The sequence below is a fragment of the Dysidea avara genome, chromosome 8 (genome assembly GCF_963678975.1).
Source record: "Dysidea avara chromosome 8, odDysAvar1.4, whole genome shotgun sequence".
Classification (NCBI taxonomy): domain Eukaryota; kingdom Metazoa; phylum Porifera; class Demospongiae; order Dictyoceratida; family Dysideidae; genus Dysidea; species Dysidea avara.
The window spans coordinates 7,496,694-7,513,893 of NC_089279.1; the positions used below are offsets into that span (position 1 = coordinate 7,496,694).

The following is a 17,200-nucleotide window of genomic DNA, read 5'->3' on the forward strand; positions in this document are numbered from 1 at the left end:
CTGGATCCTCCAGTAGTATTTGGAACTAATCATAAATATCACAATAGATCTTCTCAGAAATTTATTCAGCCAGCATTTTGTAGACTATCCTCTACTAAGAAACTGTTTAGACATTCTGCTGCGCACTGGTGGAATGATCTGCCTGATGAAGTTGCTCTGTCCTCCACTTTTCCTTCCTCAGTGTATAATTTACTATTGTGTCAATGATGTGTAATTTCTGAATTTGTATCATAGTGTGTATTTTTTTGTTTACTTATTGCTTTTGTATCTGTGTGTTTATTGCAGTTGTAAATTGTTTTCTGCATTTGTTGTTTGTACGCTCTTGTATGGAAGAACGGCTATGCCGAATCTGCGAATATTTGAGCTTAAATCCCCCGAGGCTTAAATAAAAAATCAATCAATCATGATCACTAAGGCACTATGCAATATTTTTGTGGGAGAAACCCCATTTTTGGCGTAGATTAAGAAAAACAAGTTAATACAGTGTAGAAGTTAATAGAACGCTGAGTCGAGTCTTCAGAGAATGGATGCGTCGAAGATGGAAGCCCAGTTGCGGCAGGCACAATTACGTGATGTGACCACCACTGGAAAAGAACTAGGTAGAGGCTCGTACGGGCGAGTTTTAGAAGTTAAGGTGGGCGATACGTTTTATGCTGCAAAGGAAATTCACTCTATTCTACTGGAGAGTGTCAGTGCTAAAGAATTCGAGACTATAAAACGGTCATTTCTCATGGAGTGTATCAATTGCAGTAAAATTCGTCATCCAAACATTGTACAAATGCTGGGGGTGCATTACCCCACCCAAGAAACTGGCGTGCTACCATGGCTTGTGATGGAACTGATGGATACTAGCCTGACTCAATTCCTGGTGGATAAGCAACAAGATGTGGTGGCACTAAATATCAAAATATCCATGCTGGTTGACATTTCTGAAGGCTTGCGATATCTGCACAGTCAGGATATTCTTCACAGGGATCTCTCTTCTAATAACATTCTTCTCACTAAAGATTTGGTGGCAAAAATAGCTGATCTTGGAGTGGCAAAGGTTGTTAAGCAGAGTAAGACAATGACGCAAACAAGAGCACCGGGCACCGTTCATTTCATGCCACCCGAAGCTCTGTCAGTTAAGTCACACTATAGCAAACCAGTTGATGTGTTCTCACTAGCCTGTGTTGCTTTACACATCATGTCTCATCAGTGGCCAGAACCGAAGGACCAAGTAGAGCTTGTCAATAATTCAGTGGTTGCACATACAGAAGTACAGAGACGGGATAATTACCTTGAATACTGTACACCACCATCCTTAAAGGCCCTCATTGAATTGTGCCTGAACAATGATGCAAAACAGCGACCTGATATTTCCATTGTCCATAGGGAATTAAACAAAATTTTAAAGGTAATATTTTTGTTTTAGAGATAGCGATGTCTTAATGTTTTATATCTTGGTCAGGAGTTAAGCCAAAGACGTGAGCGCTCTGATAGTGGATCTCAGAGTAGTAGTCAGTCCCTACAGTTTAACTATAAACAGATCCTGGGAACATTCAAGAACCTTCCTTGGTCTATTATGAAGATAACAACCCAAGCATTTTCATTTGATAGTGGTGATGATGTAAGTGAATGCAATTCAATACTCTTTGAACACATGGCTCTAGTAGACCAATTATTATTCATAAATAATGAAGCAGTTGTTGCACGCTTTTTATTTATGATTGCAAGTACTTCATGAACACAGAGCACTTTTTTTACAGCATATATACATCAATAGTTCATAACATTGGGCCTGCAAAAATGGCATTTGGGCTCATAAAATTTTGCCTATTTTTCAAAATCTTCATGGCTTTATATATTATGCTATGGCCAAGCAATTTTAAGCTCTTCTTAAACATTTCATTGGCTTGTATTACACAAGGAAGATCATCTGTACTAGCACTGAAATATGGCCTGTTCTGTGATATGGTGTGGATTGTGCCCATGTGCCCTATTTTTGCAGACCCGGGTCACATATACGAATTGCTAACAATTTTCTTTCTGTATTGTATTCATTGCAGCCACCGACACCAGCAAGACTAGAGAAGAGCAACAGCAATGTGAGTACTTGTAGCTAGCACAGTAAGTTTGCTTCACCACCAATACCAGCATGCCAGAAATCAATCTAGTGCTTTTAGTCGGCTTCTATTTAAAAAAATACCATAATGCTTTTGATTGGCTGAATGCTGAAATTGGTCAGATAATGACTAATCAGTATATTAGTTGACTACAGTTTCGAACACTGCAATACTGTGTTCCTGTAATTCTTGGGTGCAATTTAATTTCTTGTGCATGTATGAATGATATTTGTTATAGGAGGACATACTAGAGGAAATGAGTGAAAATGAGCTACTGGAGACAGCACATTCAAAAGTGGATGAAATCACCCACAAGATGACACACGATATGGTAAGAAGAGACAGTACGTACAGTATGTGAGGTTAAGTGTTAACTCTACTAGAGCAACAAACAACTTACTGATGTATTGAAGCATGTAGCCACAATATTTGGCGAGCTGAAGACAACTCTTCTAACAGCTAAGAACTATTTCGAGCTCTGTATCCTTGTACATGTGAATATGGTATGGCTATAAACACAATTTCACGACTTATAGTCTTATAGTTAATACGTAAAACACAATGATTCTGTCCTTGAGAGAAATTGCAAGGTCAATTCTTCTTCATTCACTTCATTTCTCAAAAAAAAATTGTAGAACCCCAGGTTAGACACATTTTTGTCTATAATCAGGTTGCCATGATGTCTTCCTTGACTACACATTGAGTTACTTATATTTTTCATCGGTTGCATCCTTTGGAACAGTTCTTGACTAATGTGCTCAAGGAGGAAAAGGCTAAGGGGGCCACAGTGGAACTACATGAATTGGTTAATTGTATAGATGACAATTTACCCCGCCTGTGAGTTACAGCTGATCAAATATAATTTGTGAATTTATGATATTGTTTTCCTTTCTCTGTATAGTTATTTGTTGATAACAGTCAGTATGGTATATGTGAAGTTAGAGATGAGATCAAAGAGAGATACTTTCAAGAGTTTAGAAAAGATGTGTTTTCAAGTAAAGCATCCACTGAGGGGATTGTTTCTGCGATATTACTTGCTTCGGTGTTCTAAAGATGTGCTACCAGATACTGGTAGTGAAAGGTGAGGCATGCTACCAAACAGAAATACCAGTTCTAATGTTCTGTGTATGACTGGGTTTGGGATAATCCATTATGTGTGCTGGCTTGAACCAGGCAACTTGGAATCTAGACTTTTTAAGAAGCCGTTCAGCCTGGGATATTGCATTTAACCTACAACACAATGTTTCATACAATTGTGTCATGGAACACAGACCAATTATGGCATGTACTATAGTAGTAGATAGAACCATTGTGCTAAATGTCTCATCAGATGTTTTTTAGGTCTGGTTGTAATTTTATACAGTCATTTACACGACACCTTAAAAGCCACCTAATATTTAGACAACCGAAGATAATACTGAAGTCATATTTGCGACAAAGCATAAATTAGGTAGCGTAAGCAACCAATTAACGACCATACCTGGTACTATAACTTCTAACTCGGTGAAAGAAGGTCCTAAAAGTTTCCAATTTTCACCATCTGCTCTGGCTGTCTCCCAGCTGTAAAGTAGGTGTGGTCCCATTTTTGTAGACCGGTTCATTTTAGCGCTGTACGCGCTAGACTAAGACCATGTAAAGTACGTATTATCGACCACACATGCATTTTATAAATATGGATTATCGACCAGTTGCTAACATGATGTAATATCACTGCGCCTGAAAACTCTGCCACATCCTGCCATATATGATGCAATTCAGCATCTAATAATGTACACACCCACCAAATTTCAGATTAATTGCATGATTAGAACGTGAGTTATGATTGAAAAACACAAAATGCCATCTTTTCAATAAAGCAACAACAAAACTACAAGTCTTTAGACTGGTGTTTGCTTGAAACCTTCTTTAACACTGAATAGAACAACCTGACTGCCTTTTCCAGTCCATGACACGAGTGAACAAAGGTGGATTTGATGACATCGTGTATCACCGGATCCAGCGTATCATTCAGAATTCTTTCAGGCTTCACCACTACTGTAAGACATTGTAGAACATGGGCCAATACATTTCCACTATGTACAACACTGGTAGTGATGTCTTGGCTGACTTATCTCCTTCTTCTCCATTCAAAAGTAGCGAAATCATCTTCGCATGATTAAACAAACTTGCAATGGGAAACACGTGGGAAACTATGATGTAAAACCCTTCTTCGATGATCAAAAGCCTATAAAAGAAGACAGAAACCATTAGAACAGTCTTATAAACAAGTACAAATTTACAGAGGAGTTCATTGCTTTTATGGGAAATGCTTAGGTCGATAATACGTACCGGTCGATAATCAGTCGCTTACGCTAGTTACTACTAAACTCTAAACAAGACACACGAATGTATGCCATGTGGCTAAGGAACTTGGTACACCACACCATGTGCATATTAACAAGAAGAATGAAAATGTGTTTTTTTCATGCATGCATAGCTCCATGGTCTCTTCTCCAGAGTATGCAATTCTTAGATACATAGAAGTGCAGGCCACATACCTTAAGCTTGATTGAATTCGCTGCAACCACTCCCAAGATACGGGCAGACAAAATGTTCTCCTTAAGGGCCAAGATATTCTTTCCTTCTTCTTTTTGTGCACTTTGCAAATATTTTTATTAAATGAAAATGTGTACCTTATTTGCCTTGAAGTTTGGCACAGAGTGTATTGACAGTAAGAAAAAAAACAGCATTTTTACATGTGCATAGCTCCACGGCCCCTTCTCCAAAGCACACCATTTTTTGCACTATAGCTGTCCGCGAGGTAGGGTAGGCCACATAGTGAATTTGATTGAATTTGTACCAGCCATTTGCAAGATATGGGCATTTTAAAGTTTTTCTTAAGTTGTAGGGAGGTTATGGGGCTTTGATTTATTTTTGCCATGCTTAGCAAAAATTGCTATAATATCTAACTTGACCAATTACCTCAATCTTCGGCACAAGTGAAGAATAGCGTAAAGGTAAATTCATGTACCAAGTTTGCTGTGAATCTGATGCATATCCAAGGAATTATGAGTGTTTATTTTTACATAAAAAAGATCAAACCTCTGTCATAACTACAGGGTAACCGAGTATGGGAATAACTTACAAGTTGGTGTGCACGTAGGCTGATCATCATAGCTGTGCCTTTTGATGGTTTGAAAAGCAATAGAGTTAAGTTATCCAAACAAGTGTAAAATTGCGTGATTGAGATATACTAAAAAATGTGCACTCTATTAAGAGTATGTTACCAAATATTGAAGTAAAGCATGCAATAGATCTACCAATGAAAGTTCCTAGATTATTCTATGTATGTTCTATTAGAAGTCCTCAAAAATGTGCTCTCTATTAGAGTATTACAATAATATCACCAAATACTGAAGTAAAACATGCAATACAATACATTTATAGGATAATCATCATTGTGTCTGTATAAAAAAGAAGAAATTTGAGTAGAAACAAACCCCAAAGTCTCATGGTTTTTAGGCCTTATAAAGTACAAAAAAGTGAAATCCACACAAAACAGCCAAACTATGAAAAAGATTGTGTGGCCTTAAAAAGCCTGGGTGAAAGGGTTGTGAAATCAAATGTGGTGGCTAAGAAATAGCTACAATTATGTAAATTTTAAAATAGCTGTGCATTATTTATAATTTATTATAAATAACATTGCAGCCATTTCTTGGCCTCCAGTTTGATTTCATTTTAAAACTCTGGTGTTTTAAAAGTCGCACAACAGCTAAGAAATAGTTACAATGATGTTAATGCTAATAAATTTTTTTAATGGCTGTGCATTGTTAATTTATTACCATCAACATTACAGCCATTTGTTGGTTGTCACTTTGATTTCATTTTTAAAACTCAAGTGTTCGCATCCTTTTTTACTGCTTGGCTGTTTTGTGTGGGTTTAGTATTCAGCATCATACAGCCACTCTAATAGAACAATCATTTTGGTATTCAGTTAAACAGATTATATTACTTGCATCTGAACAAACTGTACAACGGATTGTTATAATACACACATGTGTGGATTTGAATATTGTCATACAAGCATCCGTGATCATTGTGATGTATTTCCAGAGACTTTAATGGTATACAGAGTTCTCTTTGTACTGAAAATCTTTAGCTCTGCATAGTTTTATCTGGGTTCAGTCGTGGCAGTTTAAAAGTCTGCACATGCATATTAAAATGGCAAGATATCATAAACCCACTGTATCGTGTGTCAAAACTGGTATGGTTAGTTGTGACTGTCCATGCAGTGACAGTGATGGGACAGTAGATGATTCAGTTTACTTCATCTTGGTCAACTTTGCTGAGATGAACAAGCTGTGGATACAATACCAGGAAGAATGTCAAGGAAAGGAGCAATTGGAAGAGGAACAGATGGAGCTTTGCATACTTGTGGGTACTAACCTTGTGCGACTGTCTCAACTAGAAGGCATTGATGTTGATAAGTATAAAATTGTATGTGGACATATTTAAATACAAAATATTTTATACACTATGTGTGTGTAGTATGTTGTTCATTACATCATGGAACAAGTCACTACATGTCAAAATGTGATGGCTCAAGACCATCTGATGGATTATATTATACAGGTGAAAAATAATTATTGTACATGGTTTGTGTGTAACCTCTAATGAAGCAGTGTATATATGACAATGCACCAATCTTAAATTTTTTGTTGCTACAAATCTTAGTTTCCTAAACCTCTAACTGGAAGAATACAGTAAATTCTCAGTTATCTGAATGCTTGTGTTGAGATTTAATTCAACTACTCATAGTAAAACACACATTATACTCCAATAAAACATATGATGACAAAATACTCTAATTGAGCAGTCAGATATATGGCATCAGATGATTGAGGTGCTTGGATAAAAGAGTATGCAGAATTTGAAAGGTCTACACCAATGGTACACACCTAAGTATAAGCATAGGCATCACTGTCTCACTGCGGTGATCTCTAAATCCAAGATTGTACATAACATTCCCCACAATTGAAGATAAAATGTACAAATTCTAGTGAGTATTATCAATCCATTTGATATACACGTATGCAGGAGATCAGGTTAGACAGGCCACACTGTATGCATAATTAAGGCCATACTTCAAAGAGTTTACTGGAAACTGTTTGGTAGTTTTTGCCCAACAATCTTGGACAAAAAGAACTGTTTATTGCAAACGATGAATGCAGAGAAAAACCATGCAACACCAAACATAACAAAGCATCCCTATCAAACGTGCAGCAATGCAAACTATACCATAAATGACAAAAGTTTGGTGCAGCTTAAGTTTGAGAAATCAGCATGTGAAGCAGGTTGGTAGACAAACGTTTGGCAAGTTTACTATGCAGCGAGTAGAGAAAAATATACTGAATAGACTGGCAAATGAAGTTTGACAAATGTCCTTAACTCTAACTAAGTCATACCAATAGTATTGTATAGTAGACCGCAATATCAAGAGTTCATAATAAACTCTTGGTTATATCAAGTAACAGTATTGTATCATCTATTAAATATCAAAACCGCTCAGCACTAAGCTATGTGATAATTTGTTCACTTAGGCATTTCCAGATGAGTATCACCTCGATACACTTGATATTCTGTTAAAATATTGTGGTGAACTTCAGCCACAAGTTGACTTTAAGAACATATTTGTCTGCTTAATGAATCGTATTGCCACATATACCCACCATTGTGCTACCATTGGAGCACCTGTGTCACTGCCATTGTTTGACATGTTCTCAGAGAAGTTGTCTCAGATTATACCAGTGAGTAATTTACTGCTACTATTGTTATGCACCCTTGTACATATTTACGTAATAGAGATGTTGCACTCTTTTGTTTTGTTATTCTACAATGTTGAACTGTTTTGTATACCATTTTACAGAAGTGAAATTTTGGTGAAGACATAAAATCAGCACCTTGTAAATTAAAGTGGTTACTTCAGATATCTACAATACCACTGCTATGTATATCCAAATCACTGTATGCTTGGTTGTTTGCAACATGTTGATGTCTTTTGCATTGTGTTTATTCTTAGACATGCCTTGACATGTTGCTGGAAGATATATTAGCAATGCTGGTGTCCCTGATTAATCTTGCCTTAAAGGTCTACCCTGACCATATTGACTATGTGGACAAAGTGTTATGCAGCACTGTTGAACTGTTGCAGCAACGAAACATATTTCAGTAAGTCAAGTAGCTTGTCACACGTACAGATCAGGTATCATCTACTTTCCTTTATACATAGAGTTGATGGTAATAGCATTGCTGGTGAAGAACTAACAAGACTGGTGATGATGCTATTAGAGAATTATGACGACACATTGTGTGTCTTACAACTGGAATACTACCCAAAGATGTTACAACTGTTTGACTATCAGGGTCGTAAACAGTTAGCAGTTCACCTGGCCACTACCATAGTGGAGAAGTACATGTACATAACCACACCAGATGCTGTAAGTGGTATCTGAAGTGAATGAGCTATTACCTTTTTGTGCAATGCATTGTTGTATTCATATTATGGTCATTAATATATTTATGTATTATTTTTGTAAATATAGTTGAGGTCACTGTTCAACTTGCTGTCACCTCTGATACAAGACCAGTCTGATCAACTCAAGGAACCTGTATGTTATATCATATGACCTCATGATGTGACCTTTTCCTTTACCAGTTGCACAACAATGAGGATTTCTGTGAAGAACAATGGTTGATGGCTAGGTTGGTACACTTGTTGAAGGCTGATGTGACTGACCAGCAATATATGGTGGGTGTCCGTATTCCTTAAGTTGAGCTTGTAAATAAATTAAGAAGTATACATTATGTACACAACTGTACACACACACACACGCACACACACACACTCTCTCAGACACTCACATTCACACTACACTACACACAAATGCACACACACATACATACACATACACACACGAAGCAAAGCCTTCGGCTACTTTTAAAACAGTGAACCAACACTTGGACACCTGTGTGCTACTCAGTTGCTAGGAGTGCACAGGAAATTCTCCTGGGGCAGGACTATAGTAACCCACAGGAGGCTGTGCCATGTCTCACAGGTAAATATGTGGGCACTTGAAGTCCCACCTGGTCCTTCACCCACGATGTGAGACATGGACAGTTGGCACCAGGTACCCATTGATGTTACGGTTGGCCATGGGTGGAAATTGAAACCAGGTCACCAGGTTCCCTTTTAGCAGTTGGGAAGACTAGAGCAATGTGAGTAAAGTTTCTTGCTCAAGGAAATAACAACAACACCGACTTGGCATATCTAAGAATTAAACCTGGAACCTTTCAATTACCCAGCTGATGCTCTAGCCACACACATACACAACACACGCACACACGCACGTGTACACGTATGCACATAGACATACACCCGTAGTCTGTAACAGTCATCAAAAAGATAATTGCAGTATCTTCTGGGAAACCCGATGACTAGTGTAGCAAGGTTACAGAAATGTGAATGCCTGGTGAGATCCCCCTTCCTACAAAATATCCTTCCACAGGAAAAGTTAAAAGTGGAGGTTCCCAGGCTTCCATGATACAGATGTTGTCTGCAACAAAAGTGTTGATGGCTTGTGTAATCTCCAGGATGCTTAAATGAACGTCCTAATGTACAAGTAAAAGTTAGGTTATTTAGCAGCTCAGACCTCCCTAACATCAACAGATAGATGTAAATTGTTGTCTATCTTGTGCAATCTTAAACCAATTAACCTTCTTCAATCCCAAGTTTCCTAACATCCGCCACTACTGGATCTTTCCATCATTTCTTAGGGCCGTGTGTTAGGTGGGTTTTAACAGCTCACCAAAAAGTAACTGCTTAGGTATAATCTTCCATCTGTGCCAAATGCCCTATAACCACTTACATTGATGCTTCCCAATAACATCAGCCATGCTCTCATTCATTCCAACTGTCATTTGTTCCTTCCATTGCCTAATCCTAGACACAGCCAAAATTACCTGAAACAGATATGAAAATGTCTTATGCTAGGAATCTTCACCATCCACATCTCTAATCCGTACAACCAAGTAGACATCACCACAGCTGATACACACCTCTCTTACACATCTCTCTTAATCTGCACACTGAGACCCCGATTATCAAGGATCACAAACATCCAAACGTTCTTGCAGCCTTGCTAAATGTCATTGACAACTTCACTGTCATTATTGATTATTTCCAAGATACGTACATGAAATTATCCACTGCAGTTAATACACCATCCTCTAACTGTATAGACATGTTGTCTTTAGGGCACCCTGTTGACATCATCATACACTAACAGTCTGCCACAAGGCCTCTTTACATATGGAGTTGTTTGCCTTGCAGAGGTCAGCAAAAGTGCAAATAGAGGGTCATCATATTTCTGCTCCTCTCTAATTACTGCCAAGCTGTAATAGCCACATTTACACATCTCCTTTCCTTGCAGAAGCCACACTGAAACTCAGGAAAGACTTTCTCTGCAATCAACTGAAGCCTACCTTGCAGTATATGTCCAGGCAACTTCCCAGCCACGTCTAATTCTCCTCCAGTTATCACAATTCCTGAGATTCTGGTATTGGAACAATTTCTGCATCCTAACAATACTGAACCATACACCCCGCCTTCCATACCCCTCATTAACATCAGCATTCTGTGTAGTGTCAGTTCAGGTAAGGTACCAGTCCTCCCTCCAGCCTCCCCATTTCATTTTCATTTTTGCTATCAGTTCATCAGAGTAGGAGGGTTATCAAGACATTGCATCGTTTCCCAGGACAACATTCCACCAATCATTTCTTGATCACACTGACTGGCAAAATGTCCGTACCATAACTGTTTAAGCTCTTCAGGCCTTGTAGTTAAGTTGCCATCTTGCTTCTGAAGTCTGACATAATGAGCAAGCTGTCTTCAATTCCACGAAAGGCTTCCTACAACTTCTTAATGCAATTCCACCTCAGTTCCCATCTCAACTATGATCAGCCTCACTATCACCTTACTAATCCATGCCTCCTTAGCTTCATCCACAGCCCTTTTCACCAACCTCTGGCATAATTGGAACTCATACTTAGCAGAAGAACTCTGCAGCAACTGCAATACCTTTGACAAGCTCTAGTCTTGTCATCCAGCAGGGACCTACTATCAGTCCACCTATGTAGAACCACCTTATCGTCTATGTCCATGCATCAGTAGCAAGTTGATGAAGCTCAATGCCTACACCATAATTTCTAAAAAGTGGTTTACCATCACCAGAAGTGTGCCCTGAATGTAAAAAGTAAATCCATCTGCATTCCAAACATCCTGTCCAATCTTGTATACCAGCAACAGCCACGTTCAACTTTTCTAATTCCTTAACAAAAAAGTTCAATTTCCTATTAACATAATGAGGGCCTGTGTATGATGGCAAAATTTTTACCTAGGTCTTACCCTATAAATTCTTCAATCATTTCCAGACCTGTCTACCAGAGTGCGGATGTTCCAAGTGATGAATAAGATGGATCCAGAGCAAAGACTGTATGTGTCCTGAGAATAAGTTAAACCCTCTAGTGCAAAAACACAATATAATTAACCTCAAGTTGCAAGCTTAATTGTAGCAAGTAAACCACCTTATAAAGAACTGAACTACGCGAAGAACTAAACTACACACGTACTTCACACATTCATAAAAGTCAATTCGCTGGAAACTTACGTTAAGTTAATTGCTGCCCATCAACCACCATAAGGAGGTGCCTACAATTACACGCACACGCACACATGCATGCGCACGCAAACACTACAAATACAACACACATGCACATGCATACATGTACACATTTGCTATGTGTAATGTGTGCATATTGTTCCAGATGTTACATACTGCTAGAGAGTCTTTCAACACTGGAGGTGACCAGAGGATTATGTACACTCTACCTCCTCTGGTGTTTGCAGCCTACAGGTTGGTGAAGACTTATCAAGGCTTGCAAGAGGAGGTTGGCATTATGCTATCTATGGCTTATCTGGGTATGTGGCACCTCTGTTCTGCAGGATAACCGCTGGCAAAAGAAATCAAAAAAGATATTTAAATTCTGTCATGAAACAATTTTTGCTCTCAACAAGATTGGACCTGAATTTGGCCAGAGGTTAGAGATCTGTCTGAGTTTATTTCTACAAGGAGCTCTGACAGCTGACCAGATACAAGATGAGACTATCACATATGGGTTTGTCAACCAGGTGTGCTTAAATAAGTATTACGTGCAGTTGTAACTCAGTATGCGTATCTTGTTCAAGTGGGAAAAATAAATTAGGAACTGTTAACTTCCAGTAGGGATTGCAATGTTTTAATGCAGGAAACTCTTATACAGCTGTAGCTTGGTCCCTCCCCTAAAGTTAAAAATAAACATATTGGATCCAGGTACATTCTATTGCCATGGGATCAGCTTTAATATTAAATATTGATATATTGTTATTGACAACATGTAGTATTATGATATTATTATATCCATTGCACATATATCTTGTAGGCAATGTCATTATGTGAAGAAGATGCCCTAGACAAGAAAGCACGATGTGATGGCATCATGTTAATAGTGTCAGTGGTAGAACAATTAACATGCTTGGGGGAGGAGAACCTAAAAACAATCAGTACAAAGTTAACTGTGAGTTGCTCCAATCTGCCAGAAAAGGCAGATCAGTGCAGAGGTGTAGCGTTATGTGCTCATCTATTCTGGTCTGGTAAAGTGATATCACCTGAAGACCCTACTGAGGTGCTAGTGGTTAGTGTAGCTTTCATGCTGTAAAATAATATACGTGTACAACATAATGATATAGTGTGGTGATGGTAAAAGGGTGGTTGAGTGTCTACGGAGATCTGGCCGTATTGCTGTCACTTGTGAGGACACATTAGAGCTCAAAGCACAACTACTAGTAGAACTACTCAACAAATACATGTACTTTTATGAGCAGGAAAATGATGAGGTATGTGCACATTAACTAAACCAATCACTTACCATAATAATAGTGACCGAGTCTGCTAAAACAGGGCATGTGGACACAAACTACACCCCATCACACAGCAGGTCATATCTTAGCACTGCAGTAAACTATTTGCATTTTGTAACTTGTGTTATAAAGCCGATTAAGTTGTTAAGTAGTGTTGAACATTTTATGGGAATAGCATGATGGAATGAAAAGTTATGAGTGGTGAAAGTTTGGAAAAGTAGGCAAATTTTGTTTGCCCACATATCCTGTTTTTGCAGGCCCAATCACCATATAATCCAATTTTGCATGGGGTGTGCTTATTTAATAAATAATGATCAAGGCACACAGGTAGTATATCATGTGACCAAGGAAGCTGGTGTACCACATCATTGTGTGTTGTTAACAGGAAGAGCAATAATGTGATTTTCATGCATACGAAACTCTGTGATCCCTAATCCTAATACAGGTTTTTGCAATTGAATTCGGCGACTTTGCAATTGAATTCGTCCCGTTTGCAATTGAGTTCGTCGCTGTTGCAATTGAATTCGTCCCGTTTGCAATTGAATTTGTCAGTTTTGCTCGTCCCGTTTGCAATTGAATTCGTCGCTTTTGTAATTGAATTCGTCGCCTTTGCAGTTAAATTCGTCCGTAACAAGAATGGCAGCTGGAGCAAACACGAAAACATGATGTAGCAGCTGCTACAAGAACTTGTTCAAGTACAACGGTAGTAAACAACTCTTTATAAGGCAATAATTCTTCCTCTACAGCCTATCCAGCAACATTCCAAACTCTACTACGCAATTCGCGATGGGTGTGGTCACTCGCGAGCAAGTTAATTAACTTGTCAGACAGCTATCAACTTCGCGTACTACCAGCTTCAATTACCTTCTAGTGTCTCAAGTGTAACTCTCCAAGGCATAAATAGTTCATCTCTTAATGAATGGGTTGGTTTCTTGGAGCCGTTTTGTTTATGACGAATTGTAATGCAAACGCGACGAATTCTATTGCAAAACCGACTAATTCAACTGCAAAACCGACGAATTCAATTGCAATACCGATGAATTCAATTGCAAACGGGACGAATTCAATCGCAAAGGCGACGAATTCAATTGCAAAAACCTGTAATACAATTTTACAGTATAGGGTTTCCCAAGCAGTAGGGTGTCTACATATCAGATATGGGTGATCAAGTTTCAGGTTTTTCTTTTGCATATCAGGAATTTTGTTCTCTTTTCATCTTACCTGATAATGGCTACTATAGAGATTCACAATTCACAAACATGTGCATTACGGATGCATATGTATGAGCCACTATCGCATGCTTCCATCAACATGCAATAGTGGCTCAGTTTGCACACTGTATTTTGGCTATGTAGGACTGCTCAGTGACTGCTACACTAGTTAGTGTTCAGAAGCATTGTGAATTATACATGGGTAGAAAAAAAACCATCCAAGTCTGACATGTGACTAGCTAGGAGCCAAAATACAGTGTACCTGGCTGCAGAAACAGTCATGGACACAAATGCATTATCTGATTATGCTAAAGTTTGGTACACAAGCATTCAAAAGCAAATGTCAGTACCAATTTTTTTTGTTCAAATCTGATAAACATTCATTGTCTAAAAAGGACTGGACTTTTGTCATGCCTACAGGGTCAATCACTTTCCAAGTGGAAGTTTGCTTTGTATATGGAGTAACTATCTTTTGGTGTATTAAAAGAAATTTGGGGATAAGGGTTATTAAGTGACAGCCAAACATGTGTAACAAGTGTGCCATTGAGTTTTGAATTATGCCATCATGCCTACTGGGTGAATTGTTTAAGATGAATACAGATATGTAAATACATTGTAGAAGAGCCTTTTATAAATAATTGAAAATATTTACTATGGTTAAACTTAAAGTCAGTGGTCAAAGTTAAAAATAGTGCTACTGTGGATCAAAGATCAAGATGAAACAAAGAGTTCAAAACCCACAACCAATAATTGAAATTACCATACATAACAGCAAGGTTTTTCAACTCTCCAGTAACAATTGTGACTGAGTTTTGGAAAAATGATCCAAATTTTACATGAGAAATCAAGAGAATTCAAGCCATTATAACTTGCCAAAGGTATAGTGAGCATACATATGAAATGTGCACAAGAGATAATCAATTTATTACCTTTCAGACCACTTCCAGTACTTGTAGCTGTTTGTAGAGTTTCCTGCCAAATAAGATATAGACGAGCGAATGAGTGCTCACAAAGGAGTGGGGGTGGTGAGGTGGGCGAGAGATAGACTTCAAATTGGATAGTTGAAAGATATTACAGGGCTATGCTGGTTCTTAGTGGCTGATGTGTAGCAAAACCAATACAATATGCTTGGCCAACTATATCAGGCCATCCATCAGTACACCACTAATCTTGTCAAGCCAGATCCTTCACAAGGCCAGAAACTGCTATTCAAACACCCCACACCATCCAGAAAAGACACCTCTTTAAACCAGCCTTAAATAGTTTGAGTATAATGCTGAGGGTCAAAACCAATAGTATGGTACGTAGCTATCTACTGGTGGTGTAAATAGTTAGATTTATCTGATGTGTGATTTGAATTGGTTTTGTAAAATCTGGTCACAATTTTGTTGTGATATGGTGTTGCTTATTTAACAGCTGTAGGCAGAATGTACCAAGAAATTCTTATATAACCTTGGAAGCACAGGAAAATGGAGAATAAAATGACATTAAATATTTTAAGAAGAAATGCTTCAGGCACTGATAATGCTTTAAGTCACAAGCCAATGGAGAAATTTTGCCCTGTCAAAACTTTGACCGTGCTTGGTCGCAAATCAACTAACAATCCCTTCTGGTGCAAGTGCCTAAATAGAACATCAGCTAATACAATCACGGTTGCAAAATATTGTTCAAAATCAATAAAATATCTCAAACATTACATGACATGTTAGGCTTACCCAAAGTGATTTATAGAGTGTGCACGTGACCAAACAAATTGTTAAAAAAAATTCTTCCAATTTTGATAGTACAAGTATGTGTACCACCACTTAATGCCGATTCAGAATGGCCATTGTTGCATGCATGCTGTCAACAATTTCCTATAATTAGTTTCTTCATCTCTGAAGTATCTCCTGGAGAATGGAATGTGTACTTTAGTACTCTAGTCATACTTATTAGTAGTAATATGTAAGTTCTTAGTTGTGGAGTTCTGTGCTCTTTAAGAAAATCACTACCTAGCTTATGTTAAGGTCTCGGTTTGAATACATAATTACACTGAGGTTCGCTTTGGAATGTTGGATGGTGTGAGTACATTTGAGTCATTCTTTAGAAAAGCACCAGATCTTAGAAACTCTGTTTATGACCCATTGCACATTTAAAATGTTTTTAACATAATAATATTGAAATTATAAAAAGTCATTTTTGGAGTTTAACAGCTCCTCACTATACCAGGCAACAGGATATGAATGAGATTGTTATTCATAATAGCTGTGTTATGACGTTCTCTAGATAACATCAACAATGGTGGAAAGATTAATTGAGATGGTAAAAGAAGCAGTTACCAAACTTAGCGATAGTGAGGAGGCAAACATGATCAAGACACATTTTGCTAACGCAATATCACACATAAAAAGACTAAAATCATCCAAGGATAGTTCATATTATGATGACACTGTAGTATAGTACAGAAAAAAAGCTGTGCACATGAATTGTAGTACATGATAAAATCATATAGATGTTAATTCTGAATATAGTACATGGAATATTATAGCTGTTTATTAAATGAATTGTGTAGTACAAGGGTGGACTGATGGGGAGGGGGGGTTGCAAAACTTTATTATGTCCTAGCTAGGAAGTTACTAGAAACTAGAGCAACATCTTATCTTATACCTCCATAGATTGGGAGGAAAGAGCAAAGGAAATGATTAAGCTTTAACAAGAGAGAGTTCAAAATTATAATATTTTAGGAAAGTTGAAGTAGCTAAAATGTAAATCAAAATGCTACTCTATTCTAAACTGTATAAGGAAAGCAAGAGTAGTGTGTGAGCCTCTTCTTTTTGACCATAGCACTGCTATTGTGCCAAATAACCTGTCATACAATTTTAAAATTTTATGTACGTACTGACTCATAAACC

At 37.9% G+C, this 17,200-nt stretch overlaps 1 protein-coding gene across 3 annotated transcripts; it reads left to right on the top strand.

Annotated features, from left to right (window-relative positions):
* The first annotated feature begins 303 nt into the window (after positions 1-303).
* LOC136264352 (vacuolar protein sorting-associated protein 35-like) lies at positions 304-16,852 on the top strand. 3 transcript variants are annotated; one of them, XM_066059074.1, is made up of 19 exons: positions 304-1,396; positions 1,451-1,609; positions 2,049-2,087; positions 2,344-2,436; positions 2,489-2,585; positions 2,810-2,942; positions 3,007-3,186; positions 6,377-6,581; positions 6,633-6,716; positions 7,685-7,891; positions 8,164-8,312; positions 8,374-8,581; positions 8,687-8,752; positions 8,800-8,892; positions 11,967-12,089; positions 12,145-12,330; positions 12,621-12,872; positions 12,928-13,074; positions 13,118-16,561. In XM_066059074.1, exons 1-19 carry the CDS (start codon positions 524-526, stop codon positions 13,118-13,120), a joined length of 3,297 nt encoding a protein of 1,098 aa, XP_065915146.1. In that variant the 5' UTR covers positions 304-523; the 3' UTR covers positions 13,121-16,561. The 3 variants fall into 3 exon arrangements, with proteins under 3 accessions (XP_065915146.1, XP_065915145.1, XP_065915144.1); XM_066059073.1 differs by lacking the exon at positions 13,118-16,561 and adding an exon at positions 16,575-16,852 and having other exon boundaries at positions 315-1,396; positions 12,621-12,863; XM_066059072.1 differs by lacking the exon at positions 13,118-16,561 and adding an exon at positions 16,575-16,852 and having other exon boundaries at positions 335-1,396.
* Positions 16,853-17,200: the final 348 nt, after the last annotated feature.